At 48.2% G+C, this 18,643-nt stretch overlaps 1 protein-coding gene and 1 long non-coding RNA gene across 2 annotated transcripts in view; one reads left to right on the top strand and one right to left on the bottom strand.

Annotated features, from left to right (window-relative positions):
- LOC308467660 (steroidogenic factor 1-like) overlaps positions 1 to 2,787 on the bottom strand; it is a gene marked incomplete at its 3' end in the record, with an annotated part of 31,470 nt that extends 28,683 nt beyond the window's left edge. Inside the window, exon 1 of the mRNA XM_080989384.1 lies at positions 2,625 to 2,787. Within this exon, the coding sequence (XP_080845510.1) occupies positions 2,625 to 2,729 (105 nt within the window). The 5' untranslated portion in view covers positions 2,730 to 2,787. The remainder of the gene's footprint in view (positions 1 to 2,624) is intronic.
- The window catches only part of LOC308467808, a 921,448-nt gene that overhangs the window by 566,021 nt on the left and 336,784 nt on the right, over positions 1 to 18,643 (top strand). The gene's annotated exons all lie outside the window — the stretch shown is intronic.

Below are 18,643 nucleotides of genomic sequence, written 5' to 3'. Positions count from 1 at the left end.
TTCCAGCGAGAGACTGAGACAGGGTGGCAGATGTTTCTTAAGACTAGAGTTTCTCACAGGACCTAACTGGCAACCCACCCACCCCCGCAAGGCGCTTAGGGCATTATCAGTCCCCCAGGGAAAGCACATCTCCCTTTCGCTGGTGGTGAGGGTGGGGGCGGCCGGACCTTCAAGCTGGAGCTGCCGATTCCCCCCCCCCCCCACACACACACATGATGGGGGGCACCTCCGGAAGTTTGAAGAGACTCCATGGACCTTGCCCTTCCTTTGTGGGAGCCTCACGACAAATGTGACAGACATACCCCGAGACACATCCTGGTAAACTGAGGCTTCCGTCTTTGGGCCTCTCCCTCCCCCACCTTCCTTGATCCTACCATTAAGGTGGGAATCTCAAAAGCACCGTCTCAAAACAAGCAAGCAAGCAAGCAAGCAAAAACACCTTTAGAAACAGCAAGGGAGGACGGGGGAACTGGAAAGAAACTAAACCGAACTGAACGAAGAAAAACAGAATAATGTCTTCCCTCACCCGGCAAATAAATAAATCCACAAAGCAGAAAAATGACCAAGAACAGACATTTTAATTTTTTTAATAATAATAATAATAATAATAATAATAATAATACCCCGCCCATCTGGCTGAGTTTCCCCAGCCACTCTGGGCGGCTCCCAATGGAGTGTTAAAAACAATACAGCATTAAATATTAAAAACTTCCCTAAACAGGGCTGCCTTCAGATGTCTTTTAAAAATAAGATAGCTGCTTATTTCCTTGACATCTGATGGGAGGGCGTTCCACAGGGCGCGCGCCACTACCGAGAAGGCCCTCTGCCTGGTTCCCTGTAACCTCACTTTAAAGGGATGCCCTTGCTGGGTGTCATCATTTGGGGGGGGGGTGGAGGGCAATATTCGCCTCATCCCCCCCCCCCAATTTCTCCCTAACCCTTCTCGCACCCACCGCTTGCAAAGCGGCCCTTCCCAGCAGGGGCCCCCGCCGAGCACCGTCCTCTGGCGGCCTCCGGAGACCCTGTTTGGCGCAAACCCGTTCCTGGAGAGAAGGACGGAGCGGGCCAGCCGGGTCTGGTCCTGAGCACCACTAGGTCTTTTGCACAGAAGGGCCGAGTGCAGCGCTCCGGGGCTCCATTTGGTTCACCCCCTCGACTCCAGGGAAGGAGGCGCGCAGGGTCCTCGGGCGTCTTTCGCGCAGCCATATATTTTCCCGCGCCTAAAAATATACAAGGCACTTTCTTGGAAAATAATTGCCATCACAGCCACACCCCGACGTGCACATGCTGCTCACCGGAAAGCGTCCCCAGATCCCCAACCGCCAAACGCTCCCCTAGGTTCAGTTTTTTAATAATATTAACTGCTAAGACTTGCGGTTCCCCCAAAGACGAATCTCCTTCATTGAATCACCTTTAGAGAACTCCAGACCGGGATGCATTTTCCCGGACACATTTCCCGATTGAGTCGCCCGCAAACCAGTCGATTTCGTTTATTCCGGAAGCATTTTATTCATTCTCAGATAAGATTTCCAAAGAATTCCTACCGCGCATTTTTCGAAAAGAGTTTTAGGGACGAAAAGGCCGCGCAGGGGAAGCATTTGCCCCCCGGCCCCCACCCCCTCCCCGGAACAGACTTGGGGAACCTATCGCTCCTGAATGGGAGTGACATCAAATCGGCGTTACATGCGATTTTGGGCGCCGGATCACGGACTCCTTAAAACTCGCCATCCGTAAAATCGGGGTTCGAAGAGAAGTGATAAACATTCGCAGTCCTCCTGTGGCCTCTAAAATATCACAAATGATCGAAAACAAAAACCCCAAAGGAACTGAGGCCGTATTGTGGGTTCTACAGGGCGAGCGTTGTGGGGCTGCGCTACAGAGATGGGCCCGAGAAAATTAAGATGAGTGACGGCTTCTACAGGTCGAAATATGTACCGGGATTTTCAACAGAATATGGGAAAGGTTCTGGGGTTAATGAAATACTGTTCTGAAACGCTGGGTAATCCAGAGTTCGATGTGGATGGCTTGGTGCTTAAGAAAAATATATTTAACAATAATTTTGGAGCTATTTTAATCAATATAATGATTTGCATTTATGTTGCTAATATTAGTAGCATGGCTTAATTTTAATGATTATTTTTAATAATACTGAAGCAGTTATCACTATTTAATATAACCATGAAGCAGTGATAGCGATAATAATTCAAATTTTGTTTGCATCCTAATTATTTCCTTTTCAATCCTGTACTCACCGTTTTGCCCTGCAAATATTTGTAAACCCCATCCCTAGCCGAGAGATGAACCTCTTTTAAATACGCACGTCCAGCGTCATGTATTAAAATGCGGCATTTATTATGATAATCCCATCCAGGGGTCATTATTCAGTCGGCGGGTGGAGCGGAGTTCATTGGGGAAGGGGGAGCCTGCATTTTTTTTAAAGAAGGGCATCCGACCCCACAAGCCCACGCTGCTGCCCTGAAACATTTTTGGGGGTCCAAATTTGGGGATCCCTGATCTCAAACCTCTTCCCTCTCTCCTTCCTAAGAAGAAGACCACTAAGCCCCTTTCTCGACTGCGGAAGGCAGTCCCGAGCGGGTCGCTGTCCCTCGACGGCCGGCCCTTACCTTGCAACTCTCGCAGGTGAGCAGTCCGTAATGGTAACCGGATATCTTGTCCTCGCAGACTGGGCAAAGCTCGTCCAGATCATCGTCGTAGGAGCAATCCATCATCTCCTCTGAAAGTAGGAGAGCCGGGCAGCGTCTGAGCCTTAATCGGCGGTGATGGTGGCGGCGGGTCCGGGACCTAAGGGCGGACTGGCAGCGTCACCGACCGACCGACCGATGGGCAGGGGAGGGCAGCCTCCTTTATAACTGGGCGGGGAGGCTGCGCTAGCCCAGTCTCTTCCACCGCCTCTTGAGGTGGGGTGGGGGGGTGGGCGGGAGTAAGAAGCGCCCAGCCGAGGAAGGAGGGCGCTGGGGAGTGGAGAGTTAGGGCTCCATTTTACCCATGGGGTGGGGCGTCGGGAGTCAGAACCCCCACCCACCCGATGGGGGCAGTGCTCCCCCCCCCACCGCGGCCCTTTGAGCAGATCTCCGCTTGCCCCACCTCCTGGCGCAGCCCGAAGACGAAACATCCCATCCTCATCAGCCCAGCTGGAGACTGGCTTCCATGCACTTGAGGCCCCGACGGGGCGCACTGGCTACTCAGGAGCAACAGTGGAGGCGAAAGGGCTACATTGGCTCCCAGTACCTTTCCAAGCACAATTCAAAGTGCTGGTGCTGACCCTTAAAGCCCTAAACGGCCTCCGTCCAGTATATCTGAAGGAGTGTCTCAACCCCCATCGTTCTGCCTGGACACTGAGGTCCAGCGTCGAGGGTCTTCTGTTGGTTCCCTCCCTGGTTTCCCACCCCCCCCACCCCCACTCCAGATTGGAGCGACCGAAACTCTGTGCTCCTCGGGAAAACATGGGGCGGGGGCATGGGGGGGTATTCAGCGGCCTTCTTCTCTTGGGGGGGAAAGTCTCCCTCCGGGTTTGTTTTCTCTCACCCTGGATGGTTGGGTGGGTGCACGCGTGTGTGACGTCGACCGGGCCTCCCCAGTGGCGCGCTTCGCTCCTCACGGTCAGCCCGGGGAACTGGCCAGCAGCCCAAAGCGCGCAGACTGAGGCGCCGCGGAGATTCAGCCGGGCCGGTTCGCCTCGGCCAGGAGACTTCCTGGATTTCAGGGGAGTCCGGGACCGAGCAAAAGAGTGGGGGAGGGAGGAGGGAAAATTACCCCCCCTTCCAAAATGTGTTTCGGATTGTTTTCAGGAAAAAACCAAACAAGACTCGGAAGCATCTTTTCTTTGCCTGTGTCGAAAGAGAACACGCGTCAGCCGGAGAACTTCATGCCGCTACCGCCGGTGAAAAGAAAACGGGGGTGGCGGTTTTTATTTGTTTTCCCCGCGCCCAGCCTCATGTGCCGTTTTTATTTTCTTCCACCCACTCAGCAAATCACGCTCCAAATTATTAGAGATTTGGGTAATTCGGAAGGCGGGGAGAAATATCAATCTTACTGTTATACCATAACATTATATACTTTAAATATAATATATTACAATTCATAGCATGTTAATATAAATTAGAATGTATGATAATTATGTAATAATATATTGAGGGCAGAAGACATATAAATATTAGAGTTGTTATACAATATTGTGTTATATAATTTATAGCACACTCTGTAAGATATAGTAATGTTAATACGATAAAATATTATAAAATATTTATATTATTATTAATTCAGGAGGTACATTAATATTATTTTTGTTATACTATGATTGTACACTATACATTTTATATAATATTATAATTTATACTTTGTAACATATTATAAACGGTAATTATGATAAAATATTGTAATGTATTAATTTTTTTATTGTGTAATAATAATATTGTAAGCCACCAGCGCGTTATGCTCTCGGGCAGCAGCCGCAGCACACACGTATCGCTAATAGATACATTAAACATGATCATCATAACATAAAGAAGCGTCGGAAGACGGAGGAACGCGCCAAACCAATGTCCCATAGCAAGCCTGAAAAGGGATTTCGAACCACCTTCAAACGAAGGGATGAGCAATTTAAAAGAACGTGCTCCTAGTATTTTGTCTTTTTTTAACGCGGTGATGGGGAAATCCACATGACAAAAGAGAGTGGCCAACGCAGCCCCTCTTTCTGCAGCGGTTCTCCCTTTCGCACAAGAGTATTTCCCCCAACCAGGTCTCCTCTGGGTGCTGCTGATGCGCTACAGGGCGCAGAGGCGAAGGACCGACATGGTTCAGTGGCAGAGCATCCGCCTCGCGCTCAGGACGTCCTCGAGTGTATCCCGCTCAGCATCTCCAAGCAGGGCTGAGAGAGACTCTCCTGGCCTGAAATCCTTGGAGAGCCTCTGAGGCCCTGAGCAAGGCGGACCCAGGGGTTTGGTTCGGGTTCTGCAGGCCTTCAGCATCCCCGGAAGCATCTACCAACAGACAGAAGCGCTCCAGCCTGGCTTCGCTCTTCCCCTGCGCTCTTCCTCAACGTGCGCGCCACTCTCCGGCAGGGCCAGCGAGCGCGATGTTGCTGCGCGTCCATTCTTACCTTGCCAAAACTGCCCTTTTTCATGCATGTACCAAGTGGTCCCGTGATGATGATGAATGGATTGCAGCAAATCTCGACGAATGCTTCAATAGACTACTGGATTATTTCGTGGGTTGTCTCAGAGAGGCTGAGCTGAAACACTTTTTTATACACGAGTTCAACTTGCTTCAGACAGTTGAAAAGGCAAAATGTAATGCACTTGCAAAAGGAATCGAAAGCGAACAAAACAGTAGGTTTCCTCGCATTGACCGTGCTTCCTCGGGCTGATGGGAGTCAGAGTCCCACCAGGCCGAAAGGGCCAAGAGATCCTTGTCAGAGGCCGGGAAGGACCCCCTGAAGGCGCTCGGTGCAGCCTCCCCCCGCCCCCGCCCCCACGCACACAGGGCTGGGGCTCTCATCAGGACATCTAGAAAGCCGCCTAGGGCGCAGACGTCAGGGGGCCCCGTAGAGAACTCTGAGAGGCGCAGTTTTATTCAGATTAGTTTTTGTTGTATCTTATACATTCCTAGTCATAGTTTACTTTTATTTTATATTTTGAAGAAGGCAATCAGTTTTCAAGTAGTACATACATTGGAATTCTTTTTTATGTATAAATGAAATAGATAGACCGTGGAGTTGCTTGGTAGTTATGTAACACACACACACACACACACACACACACACGAAGTGAAAATACACTTCATTTTACATTTTACAGCTACAGCTTAATCTTCTATAGAAAATGTATTCATCTTTTTAGTGAGTTACAGCTGATAGAAAACAACCAGATGGACCTCAGCACCACAACCAAAAGGCAGAAAAAGCTAAAGACCAAGCAAAGCAAGAGTTCTTCCTGAAATACCTTTGTACACAATTGAAAAACAAAAACGGGCCCTGAGGGAGCTGAATGCAGTGCTCCTCCTACAAATGATTATAACCCATGGGTAGGCAAACTAAGGCCCAGGGGCCGGATCCGGCCCAATCACCTTCTAAATCCAGCCCGTGGACAGTATGGGAACCAGCGTGTTTTTACATGAGTTGAATGTGTGCTTTTATTTAAAGTGCATCTCTGGGTTATTTGTGGGGCATAGGCATTCATTCATCCCCCCCAAAAAATATAGTCCGGCCCCCCATAAGGTCTGGGGGACAGTGGACCGGCCCCCTGCTGAAAAAGTTTGCTGACCCCTGAATAACCTCTACGGCAGGGGAAAAATCAGAGGAAAGAGAGGAAATGGTGTCACAGAAGGCCATCCCCCAAGGCTTAGGCAAGTTGGAAGAAGGTGAACCTTTGGTGTGCCCCACAAATTGTGTGCCCCACCGTACTTAACTCTGGTAAAATTGGCTAAAATTTACAAATTAAAATCAAATACCTGTTGGAGATGCAAAAAAGAAATAGGAACAATGTTTCACATGTGGTGGGAATGCTGACCTATTAAACAATTCTGGAATGAAATTTATGAAGAACTCAAAAAGATGTTTAAAATATCTTTCAGTAAAAAACCGGAGGCATTCCTTTTAGGTTTAATCACAAACGATATTCCCGACAATCAAAGGAAAGTATTCCTTTATGCAACAACAGCTGCCAGGATGCTTATAGCAAAAAACTGGAAAGGGAGAAAAATTCCATCAGTGAAAGAATGGCAAATTAAATTTTGTGAATACATAAATCTGGCAAGACTCACAGCATTCATAAGGGGACAATCGGACCAGAAATTATTAAAAGAATGGGGATGTGCTAAAGAGTATATAAAAAAACATTGTTCTGGAGTAAGTATATCGGTATGTAATGAATGATGCTTTACAGGGTTAAAGAAAAAGAAAAATGGTGTAAAAAAAAAGTACAAAGATGGAAGTAATCTAATTAGACACAACAATACAGTAAGAGTAAATTTTTTGAGGTCTTAGAACAAAGGAAGGAAGTCAATATGTGTATATGTATGTAATGACTAGATTATAATGACGATATGGTTTTTTCTGTAGATGTGTGCCTTTTTGTTTTTGTTTTGTTTTGTTTCCTCTGCTTTTTTTCTTTTTCTTTTTTTTTGTATGTTCCATTTTTTTTGTTTGTATAGTATTATTTTGGATTCAATGTTTGTAATTTTTGTTATGATTCTGCATTGAAAATAAAAAATTAAAAAAAATTGTGTGCCCCACCCTCACCCCAAGTGCCTCCTCAGTGTCCAGGTTGCTGCACCGGAAAACCAACCCCCTTTCCCACTGCCTGCCCTGGTTGGTGATTGGCCCATTTTAGGGAATGCTGCACCCTTCCACTTTAACAAATTGTTAAACTGTGGAACTCGCTCCCACAGGAGACACTAACTTGGATGGTTTTAAAAGAGGATCAGACAAATTAATGGAAGAGGAGAGGGCTATCAATAGCTACCAATCCTGATGGCTGTGCTCTGCTTTCATAGTTTGAAGTTGTTCTGCTTCCAAATGCCAGTTGCTGGAAACAACAGGAGCGGAGAGGGCTCTTGTGCTTGAGTCCTGCTTCCTGGTTTCTTAGAGGTAACTGTTTATCCACTGTGAGAAATGGATGTTGGAATAGATGGGCCTGTTGGTGAGGACCAGGTCCAAGATGGGTGATCCCCTTGTTGCTTCTTCCACCTTCTGGGAAATGAAATTGTCAGCAAGGCAATGGGTGAATTTGTTGGACCTTACACTCTAGGCAAAGTGTATCTTGATTTTGACAAAGTCCTCCATGATATTCTTGCAAGGAAGTTGGTAAAATGTAGGTTGAACAAAGAAACTGTTTGGTGGATTTGTAGCTGGTTAACTGACTGAACACAAAGAGTGCTAACTAATGGTTCCTTGTAATCCTGGAGATAAGTGACAAGTGGGGTGTCGCAAGGTTCTGTCCTGGGCCTGTTGTCATTCAATGTCTTTATAAACAACTTAGGTGAAGGAAGTAAATTTGCAGATGACACCAAAACAGGAAAGGTAGCTAATGCTTCAGAAGGCAGAACCAGAATTCAAAATGACCTTATAACAGATGGGAGAACTGGGCCCAAACTAACAAAACAAATTTCAATATGGACAAATGTCAGGTTCTTCAGTTAGGCAGGAAGGACCAGCTTCACAAATATAAGATAGGGGAACACCTGGCTTACTAGCAATACATGTGAAAAGGATCTAGGGGTCTTGGTGAACCACAAGCTGAACATGAGTGAACAGTGTGATGCAGCAGCAGAAATAAAAAAGCTAATGCTATTCTAGGCTGCATCAACAGAAGTCAAGTGTCCAGATCAAGGGAAGTCATAGTCCCACTCTATTCTGCTTTGGTCAGACCACATCTTGTGGGAATGTTCAGGGATGCAGGAGAGGATATATTGTTTGGTTATAGCCTTTCCAACTTGTGTTAACAAGTTCACAGTTTAGCAGAGTAACATTCCCCTTTTTAAACACACAGCGGATGCATTTGTGTGTTTTTTTATAAGATATTTATTAGGTTTTTTGAAATATTACAGTAAAAATGAAAAAAAGAGAAAAATACAAAATAAAAACAATTAAAAACACACATATTTCCAGTTACTTATTTTCCTTTAGCTTGTTTCCCGGACCTCTTCGTACCTCCCTTTTTTGTATTCCACTTCAATTTATTGGTTCAGCAAATCCTTACCATTAGATTTTAACCCATTTATAACCCTTTTTTTTCATATTCTCTTAAAGCATTACAGCTAGAAACCACTTAGTTACTATCCAACATCATTCTATCATTCATTAATTTTACAATATTTCTGTAAGTAGTCTTTAAATTTCTTCCAATCTTCTTCCACCGACTCTTCTCCCTGGTCTCGGGTTCTGCCAGTCATTTCTGCCAATTCCATATAGTCCATCACCTTCATCTGCCATTCTTCCAAAGTGGGTAGATCTTGTGTCTGTTAGGATATTTCCGTTCCACCTTAAAAGGGAGCAGGCTGTGAGTCACAGAGTCTGCGTATTTCCTGTTCACAGGATGTTTATGTTTTCTGTTGCTTTCGTTTTCTCTCTCTGTGTCGTAGACACTAAAGCAGGCAGTCATGTTTTTCTGTGTTCTGATCAACGCTGAATAAAACTTGTAAATAATGCTCTCCTTAGTGCGACTTTTGCTGTGCATTATCTGCTGATAGAGTGTGCATGAGCTCTGGAATGTGGCAAGATATTTTCTAGAAACTCATGTCGCTAATTGCTGATACTGCGTGCCTACGGGAGATCGATGGATTGTCCAGCAGACGGCTTGGGGGCCATGATGGACTTTATCTCCCTGGCAGTATCCCAACAACAGGCTATGGGCCCAGATTCACGGCACTTACAGGAGAGTAAGACTGTGACAGACTGCATTGAGGTATGTGGGAAAAGCGAAAGTGAGGCTTTTCTGTTTGCCGCGGCAAGGGCTTCAGATGTCCGGCTGGCCTAACTGGTCTGGGAGTCGAGCCAAGCAGGCCTCAAGATTTATGAGCTGCCGAGATAAGACGTTTCTGAAGTGAATAAGACTCACGACTCAAGTAAAAGGCTGAGATGGATCTTTTACAATCCTCAGAAGCTGCTCCGTCTCCACCAAAGCTAAATGGCCACAACTATCAGACCTGGGCAAGGTACTGTGAGGGCCAGATGAGAAAGCTTGGAGTGTGGAATACCGTTTCTGAGGACCCCCCAGCCCCTGTGACAGATGAATGGACGGTACAGGACTCAAGAGCCATGGGGATAATTTTGCTCTCAGTAGCTCCTGAAGAGAATCACCCTGGCTGGCAAGGCCAGTGCCCGTGAGATGTGGGACGGGCTTAGAGCCTGTCATCTCCGACAAGAGGCTGGGTCTGTGTTGCTTTATTTCAGAAAGCTGCACAGGAAGCGTTTGGAGCCAGGGGAAGACCTTAGAGCCCACGTTTTACATTTGCAGCATCTCAGACAGGAATTGACTCAGAGAGGTTTCAATATGCCTGAGTCACTGTTTGCAGTTCTCATCCTGGACTCCCTGGATGAAAGCTACCATGCCGTGGCAAGTCAGCTGGCGACCCTCCCTGCGCAAGACCTCACTGCTACAAAGGTCTTGGCGACTTTGCAAAACGAATACGATAGAAGGAATGCAGCTGAGTCGGCTTGTGCGCTGCAGGGGGAGCTGACTGTCACGTCATCCCAGGCAGCATTCCAGCCTCCAGGGGGAGCCAAGGAGTCGGCAGCTGAGAGCTCTGTTTCTCATGGGAGCCTTTGCAGAGGCCGGAAGGGCAAAGGTAAACAGAGGCAGACGCCTGCAGATGGCCAGAAGCAGAGGGAGGGTGAAGAGCCCATGCCAGTGGAAAACAAGGCTTTGTTTGCTGGCACAGCTTCACCAAAGGCTAAAGGCAAGTCTGATGGCCAGGAGCAGGGGGGCAAGCTGCAAAAGCCCACGCCAGTGGAAAACAAGGTTTTGCTTGCTGCAAAGTCTGCTCCAAAGGCCAAAGCCAGGTTTGATATTGATTCAGGCTGTACCCGCCATGTCTCAAAGGACCGCCACCTATTTATCTCCTTCAAACCTCAAGAAGGTGAGATCCACCTGGCTGTCGGAAAGACGTTGCGAATTGCAGGAGAAGGGACTGTGAAACTGGCAAGTCTGCACACGACCATCAAAGATGTACTGTTTGTTCCAGGTGCTGCAGACAATTTGCTCAGTGTCCCACAGCTGACTGGGCGTGGTTTTGAGATTTCCTTCAAGAGGAGCGTCTGTGTCATCAGAAAAGGCAAAGAGGACATTTTGCATGCAAAGTTTATGGATGGCTTGTTCTGTATAACTTATGATGACATTGGTGCTGTTGTGTCTAATGTCGATTCTTGTTGTGTTGCACAAACTAACAAAGTTCTTCATGCAGGATGCATTCACGATGCACACAGAAGGTTTTGTCACCTCTCTTGGAAGGCACTGGCCAAGATGCCAGAGATGGTTGAGGGTTTGAACATCAAACCCTGTAAGTTTCACATGAAATGTGTATCTTGTGCAGAGAACAAGGTGAAGGTTGCTCCAAAAGGCAAGGAGTCTAGCAGGCAGGCTTCCAAACCCTACCAGCTAGTGCACGCAGACCTGGTTGGTCCACTTGCGGCCTCTTTGGGGTGGAGCAAGGTACTTCATGGTTCTAATTGACTCTTTTTCCAGGTACATTCATGTGTTTATGCTCGAGCAGAAATCGCAAGCGTTTCCTAGGTTCAAGGCATTCTGTGCTTGGTTGGAGAATGTTCACGGTAAACGTATTGGCTGTCTCTTTACTGATCGAGGCGGGGAGTTCACTTCTCAGCAGTTTGAAGCTTTCCTGACTGAGAAGGGAATTCAGCATGACTTGTCAACGCCTAGATCGCCATGGATGAATGGACTTGCGGAGCGAGCAAATCAAACGTTGCTGCAAGGACTGAAAACCTTGTTGCATGATGCCAATCTCCCTGAGAAGTTTTGGGGGGAGTCTTTGAACTCGTTTGCTTACACTTATAATCGCAGATTGTCATCACCTATTGGTTGTACCCCCTATGAGAAGATGTTTGGTAAGAAACCCAACATCAAGCACATGAGAATCTTTGGTTCTGACATGTGGGTACACACCCCACAGAGCAACAAGCTTGGGAAGCGTGGGGCACATGGTTTGTTCATGGGGTACAAAAAAGGTGCATACAGGGTGTGGATGACTGACTCTAAGTCCATTAAGTTCACAAAGAGTGTTGAGTACAATCCTAAGTGGGGGGAAAATGTGGGAATTTTCCAGAGTTACCCAGAGGAGGATGAAGGTGATGTCAAAAAAGCAGCTAAAGCTGAGGAAGCTGCTGAGGATGATGATGATGATGATGATCAGAGTTCAGATTCAAGTTCAGTGGGTGGGGCAGCTGCTGATGTCAGTGACAGTGATGACACAGCAGACTACAAGAGTGCAAAGGCCTCAGTCAGACCATCTGATGCGTCTGACAATGAACTGGAAGAACCACTGTTCACCATTGGTCACTTTTCTCCTAAGAAGGAGGAGATGAGTCCAGAAGATTTGCATCTAGTACGCAGATCTGAAAGGGCGACGAAGGGCAGACCTCCAAAGAGATTTGCTGATGAGTTTGCTAAGACAGCAACTGCTGTTCTTAGTAGCTCAGAGAAGGTATGGGAACCTTCAAGCTTCAAAGAGGTTCAGGAGTTAACCTCTAAAGATGCTGAGCCTCGGCTTAATGCCATGAAGGCTGAAGTTAATTCCTTGAATAGGAACCAAACTTGGGAGTTGGTACCGGTTGTCCCAGGAATGAGACTGGTTGGCAGCAAATGGGTCTTCAAGGCCAAGACAGACCAGAATGGCAAGGTTGTCAGACACAAAGCCAGATTGGTTGCCAGAGGTTTTTCACAGGTACCAGGATAGGATTACCACGAGACCTACTCTCCCACAGTCAAGTATGAGAGCAGGGCCTGCTCCCTTCCAGGGCCTTTTCCAACTGGCCCAGGGGGCGTGGCCCAGGCCCTCTCTCCCAGCTACAAAGGGACTCCTGCTGCAGGGAAGCCTCGGACCATCGGCTGGGTGAGGACTGCAGGGCCTGCTCCCTTCCAGGGCCTTTTCCAACTGGCCCAGGGGGCGTGGCCAGGCCCTTTCTCCCAGCTATAAAGGGACTCCTGCTGCAGGGAAGCCTCGGACCACCGGCTGGGTGAGGACTGCAGGGCCTGCTCCCTTCCAGGGCCTTTTCCAACTGGCCCAGGGGGCGTGGCCAGGCCCTTTCTCCCAGCTATAAAGGGACTCCTGCTGCAGGGAAGCCTCGGACCATCGGCTGGGTGAGGACTGCAGGGCCTGCTCCCTTCCAGGGCCTTTTCCAACTGGCCCAGGGGGCGTGGCCCGGGCCCTCTCTCCCAGCTACAAAGGGACTCCTGCTGCGGTGAGGCCTCGGACCATCGGCTGGGTGAGGACTGCAGGGCCTGCTCCCTTCCAGGGCCTTTTCCAACTGGCCCAGGGGGCGTGGCCCAGGCCCTTATTTGGAACAAACTTTTGGGGAAGTGTGGGAAGTGTTCTGCCATTGCTTCCCTGTTCCAGGTGGTTAATGTGCTTTAAAATGTCCTCAAGCAGTCGGTGGCAATTTCAATTTTTATTCCTTTTTTCCCTTTTTTCCTTTGTTGGGGGTGGGTGGGTGGGATGGATAGTTGGTTGGGGATTAATTTTAGCATAATTGTTCTGTTCCTTTTTGTTGTTGTTTTATTGGTTCTGTATAGTTTGTGTTTTGTTTTTAAGGGGTGGGATCAGGGCTGCCTGGGAGTGGCTACCCAGCCAACACGATGGCTGGGACAAGTTCCACAGGGGGGGAAGCACTGGGACATCCAATCTCGGTGATTATGGGCAGGAGGCGGAGTTACGCTAAGACCAGACCATGTCATTACCGAGGAGGCAGGTTTAGTCGTTGTTTGAAGACTATCCCTGCCTCCGGGTCTGGCCTTGACCGGATGGATACTGGAATCAACAGGGGAAACCCACATGACCTGAAAGTGTTGCTGTGCAATGCCAGGTCAATGATGAATAAAACCACTGCCATCCACGACTTGATTGTGGATGGAGGATTTGACCTGGCATGTGTGACGGAGACCTGGTTGGAGGAAGCAGATGGGCCTGTCCTTGCCGCTGCTTGCCCACCAGGTTTCTCTTACGCACAGCAACCCAGGTCATGTGGGCGGGGAGGGGGGGTTGCAGTGATTTTTAGGAAGTCACTAGTTTGCACCAGGCGTCCTACTGGGAAGATCCAGTTCTCTGAGTGCATGTTCTGGAAGTTGGGCAATAGGGGCAGTACAGGATTCCTTTTGGTGTACCGACCTCCCCGCTGCACCAAGGATTCCCTGTCCGAGCTGCTTCAGGTCGTGGCGGATTTTCTCCTGGAGACACCTAGTTTGGTTGTCCTAGGGGATTTTAACATCCATGCCGACATGACCTTACAAGGGGCCGCTCGGGACTTTGTGGAAAGCATGGCCTCCATGGGGCTGTCCCTGAATAAGTTTGGCCCAACTCATAGTCATGGACATGCCTTAGACCTGGTGTTCACCTCTAGTGACGTGGGTGATCTGACACTAAGTAAAAGTGAAACAAAAGAAGTGCCATGGTCAGATCACTTCCTGGTGCAACTGGACTTCTCCGCGACCCTTTCCCTCTGCAAGGAGGTGGGACCAATTCGGATGGTCCGCCCCCGCCACTTAATGGATCCAAATGGTTTCCAGAGAGTGGTAGGGGATGCTTTAGCCCATGTTGATGGCCTTTCAGCTGATTCCCTGGTGGCCCGCTGGAATGCGGAGCTAACCAGGGCTATCGACTGTCTGGCTCCGAAGCGCCCTCTCCGATTGCATGGAGCCCGGACAGCCCCGTGGTTTTCTTCGGAGCTGAGGGCGATGAAACAATCGCTGAGACGGCTAGAGCGTCGGTGGCAGAAAACTCACTCCGAATCTGACCGGACACAGGTTAGAGCTCAACGTCGAGCCTACCAAGTGGCGATAGCGACCGCGAAGAAGACATTCTTCACCGCCTCTATTGCATCTGCAGAAAATAGTAGCAGGAGACTCTTTCAGGTGGTTCGCAATTTAACGGAACCACCTTTACCACCGGGGCATTGTAAAGACCCCAAGATCTCCTGCAACGATTTTGCAAAGTTTTTTGCAGATAAAATCACTCATATTCGGAAGGAGCTAGACACCACCGTGGGAGCAGGGCCAGGGCGGGAGAGTGCTAGAGCTCTGTCTGGTCAAGTTGCATGGAATCAATTTCAATCCGTTACCCCCGAGGATGTGGACAGGCTGCTTGGACGCGTGAAAGCAACCACCTGTCTCCTTGATCCTTGCCCATCCTGGCTAATAAAAGCAAGCCGGGAAGGGCTGGGCGATGGGCTCTGCGGGGTGGTGAATGCTTCCCTCTGTGAGGGAACATTCCCAGATCCGCTGAAAGAGGCGGTCATTAAACCGCTTCTTAAAAAAACATCTTTAGACCCGGCAGTATGGCCAACTATCGCCCAGTCTCAAATCTTCCATTCTTGGGCAAGGTGATTGAGCGCGTGGTTGCTGAACAACTCCAGGCACGCCTGGAGGATGCGGACCATTTGGATCCCTTCCAATCGGGATTCAGGCCTCACCATGGGACTGAAACTGCCTTGGTCGCACTGGTTGATGATCTCCGGCAAGCTAGGGACAAAGGTGAGAGTTGTTTCCTGGTTCTGCTGGATCTCTCAGCGGCCTTTGAGACAATCGACCATAACATCCTTCTGGACTGTCTAGAGGGGCTGGGAGCTGGGGGCACTGTTATACAGTGGTTTCGCTCCTTCCTCCTGGGCCGTGTTCAGAAAGTGGTGGTGGGGGATGAGTGTTCAGACCCCTGGGCCCTCACTTGTGGGGTGCCTCAGGGTTCCGTCCTCTCCCCCATGCTTTTTAACATCTATATGAAGCCGCTGGGAGAGATCATCAGGGGATTTGGACTGGGTGTCCATCAATATGCAGATGATACCCAGCTCTACCTCTCTTTCAAATCAGAACCAGTGAAGGCGGTGAAGGTCCTGTGTGAGTGCCTGGAGGCGGTTGGAGGATGGATGGCGGCTAATGGATTGAAGTTGAATCCTGACAAGACAGAAGTATTGTTTTTGGGAGACAGGGGGCGGGCTGGTGTGGAGGACTCCCTGGTCCTGAATAGGGTAACTGTGCCCCTGAAGGACCAGGTGCGCAGCCTGGGAGTCATTTTGGACTCACAGCTGTCCATGGAGGCACAGGTCAATTCTGTATCCAGGGCAGCTGTCTACCAACTCCACCTGGTACGCAGGCTGAGACCCTACCTGCCCGCGGACTGTCTCGCCAGAGTGGTGCATGCTCTGGTTATCTCCCGCTTGGACTACTGCAATGCGCTCTACGTGGGGCTACCTTTGAAGGTGACCCAGAAACTACAATTAATACAGAATGCGGCAGCTAGACTGGTGACTGGGGGTGGCCGCCGAGACCACATAACACCGGTCTTGAAAGACCTACATTGGCTCCCAGTACGTTTCCGAGCACAATTCAAAGTGTTGGTGTTGACCTTTAAAGCCCTAAACGGCCTCGGCCCAGTATACCTGAAGGAGCGTCTCCACCCCCATCGTTCTGCCCGGACGCTGAGGTCCAGCGCCGAGGGCCTTCTGGCGGTTCCCTCATTGCGAGAAGCAAAGCTACAGGGAACCAGGCAGAGGGCCTTCTCGGTAGTGGCGCCTGCCCTGTGGAACGCCCTCCCATCAGATGTCAAAGCAATAAATAACTACCTGACATTTAGAGGGCATCTTAAAGCAGCCTTGTTCAGGGAAGCTTTTAATCTGTGATATTTTACTGTATTTTTTGTTTCTATGGAAGCCGCCCAGAGTGGCTGGGGAAACCCAGCCAGATGGGCGGGGTACAAATAATAAATTATTATTATTATTATTATTATTCTGCTGATGCTCAAGATCGCTGCGGAGGAGAAACTGCATGTTTCCCTTCATGACATTAATACAGCTTTTTTGTACGGGATTTTGGGGGAGGAGCTATTTATGCTTCCACCTGATGGAATGCAGATACAGAAGGGAATGCTCTGTAAACTGCGGAAATCCTTATATGGTCTCAAGCAGAGTGCCAGGTGTTGGAACACAAAGCTCACTGAGACATTGCTTTCTCTAGGTTTTCACCAGGGCAAAGCTGATCCATGTGTGTTTGTCAAGGAGGAGGGGCAAAACAAACTGTATTGTTTATGTTTTGTTGATGATCTTCTGATGTTTTGGAAGAATCAGGCTTTGTACCAAAGCACCCTAGCTCAGCTGAAGGAGCACTTTGACATGAAGGATCTTGGTGAGGTATCCAACTATCTTTCTCTGCAGGTGGAGAGGGACCAAGCAGGTAGTTTTCTGGTACACCAAACACAGAAAATTGCTGATGTATTAACCAGGTTGAATTTGGTTGATGCAAACCCAGCAGACACACCGATGGTGACAGGTTAGCAGGTAGATAGTACTGCTGAAGCGTTTTCTGACACAACGCTGTACAGATGCATTCTAGGCAAGTTGAATTTCATTGCTAGATGCTCAAGACCTGACATAGCTGTAAGCTGTAACCTGCTTAGCAGACATGCCAACAATCCTACTGTTCAGGATTGGAAAGCTCTGAAGCGCATAGCCCGCTATTTGAAAGGGACTTTGCACTACAGGCTGAGGTTCACCAGTCAGAAGACTGGAGGTCTTGAAATCTTTGCAGATGCAAGTTTTGGAAGTGACACCACGGATGGTACAAGCACTTCTGGAGTATGCTACATGTACAACCACTGCCTGTTTGACTGGTTGTGCAAAAAGCAGACGACAGTGAGCCTAAGTTCCTGTGAAGCAGAACTCAATGCTCTGTCATTTTCACTCATGGATTGTGAATGGTTGATGCAACTGTTTAAGGACATCAGAGTTTCTGTGAAATGTCCTGTACAAGTGTATCAAGACAATAGATCGTGTTTGGCTTTGCTGAACTCAGAGAGTTGCAAGCAAAGAACCAAGTACTTGCAGATTAAGCTACATCGTGCAAGGGAGTGTATTCAGAAAGGACTCATTCAGGTGTCCTACATGGCAGGAAATGAAATTCCTGCTGATCTGTTGTCTAAGGTTGTTAACAGAGAACAACTTAAGGTTTACGTACAAAGGTTGCAATTGGGTTGAACCACAGGTACTACAGGTTACACGGAAAGGGGGAGGATGTTAGGATATTTCCGTTCCACCTTAAAAGGGAGCAGGCTGTGAGTCACAGAGTCTGCGTATTTCCTGTTCACAGGATGTTTATGTTTTCTGTTGCTTTCGTTTCTCTCTCTGTGTCGTAGACACTAAAGCAGGCAGTCATGTTTTTCTGTGTTCTGATCAACGCTGAATAAAACTTGTAAATAATGCTCTCCTTAGTGCGACTTTTGCTGTGCATTATCTGCTGATAGAGTGTGCATGAGCTCTGGAATGTGGCAAGATATTTTCTAGAAACTCATGTCGCTAATTGCTGATACTGCGTGCCTGCGGGAGATCGATGGATTGTCCGGCAGACGGCTTGGGGGCCATGATGGACTTTATCTCCCTGGCAGTATCCCAACAGTGTCTTCCAATACTTTGCAATGAGTATTCTTGCTGCTGTTGTAGCATACATAAAAAAAGTTCTGTCCTTCTTTAGCACCAATTGGCCGACAATGCCCAGAAGAAAGGCCTCTGGTTTCTTCAAGAAGGTATATTAAATACCTTTTTCAGTTCATTATATATCATTTCCCAGAAAGCCTTGATCCTTGGGCACGTCCACCAAAGGTGAAATAATGTACCTTCAGTTTCTTTACATTTCCAGCATTTATTATCGGGCAAATAATAGATTTTTGCAAGCTTGACAGCGGATGCATTTGGTCAGGCTCGCTAAAGCCTCTATAATAACTGTTCTGGTATTTTCCCCTTATTCACTCATAAAAGTAAAGACACGACACAGTCTTCTATAAAAGAATAAAAAGAGTTTACTCACATTCTGTTCACAATCAGATCCCAGAAAGCAGACTTATCTTAGAAAAGTAACATACACCTGGACACTATCTCATAAGCAGATGTTGCTTCTTCGATGCATATAGTCAA

This window comes from Podarcis pityusensis, assembly GCF_964106645.2.
Source record: "Podarcis pityusensis genome assembly, chromosome: W".
Lineage (NCBI taxonomy): Eukaryota > Metazoa > Chordata > Lepidosauria > Squamata > Lacertidae > Podarcis > Podarcis pityusensis.
This window is presented reverse-complemented; position numbering and strand designations above follow the sequence as displayed.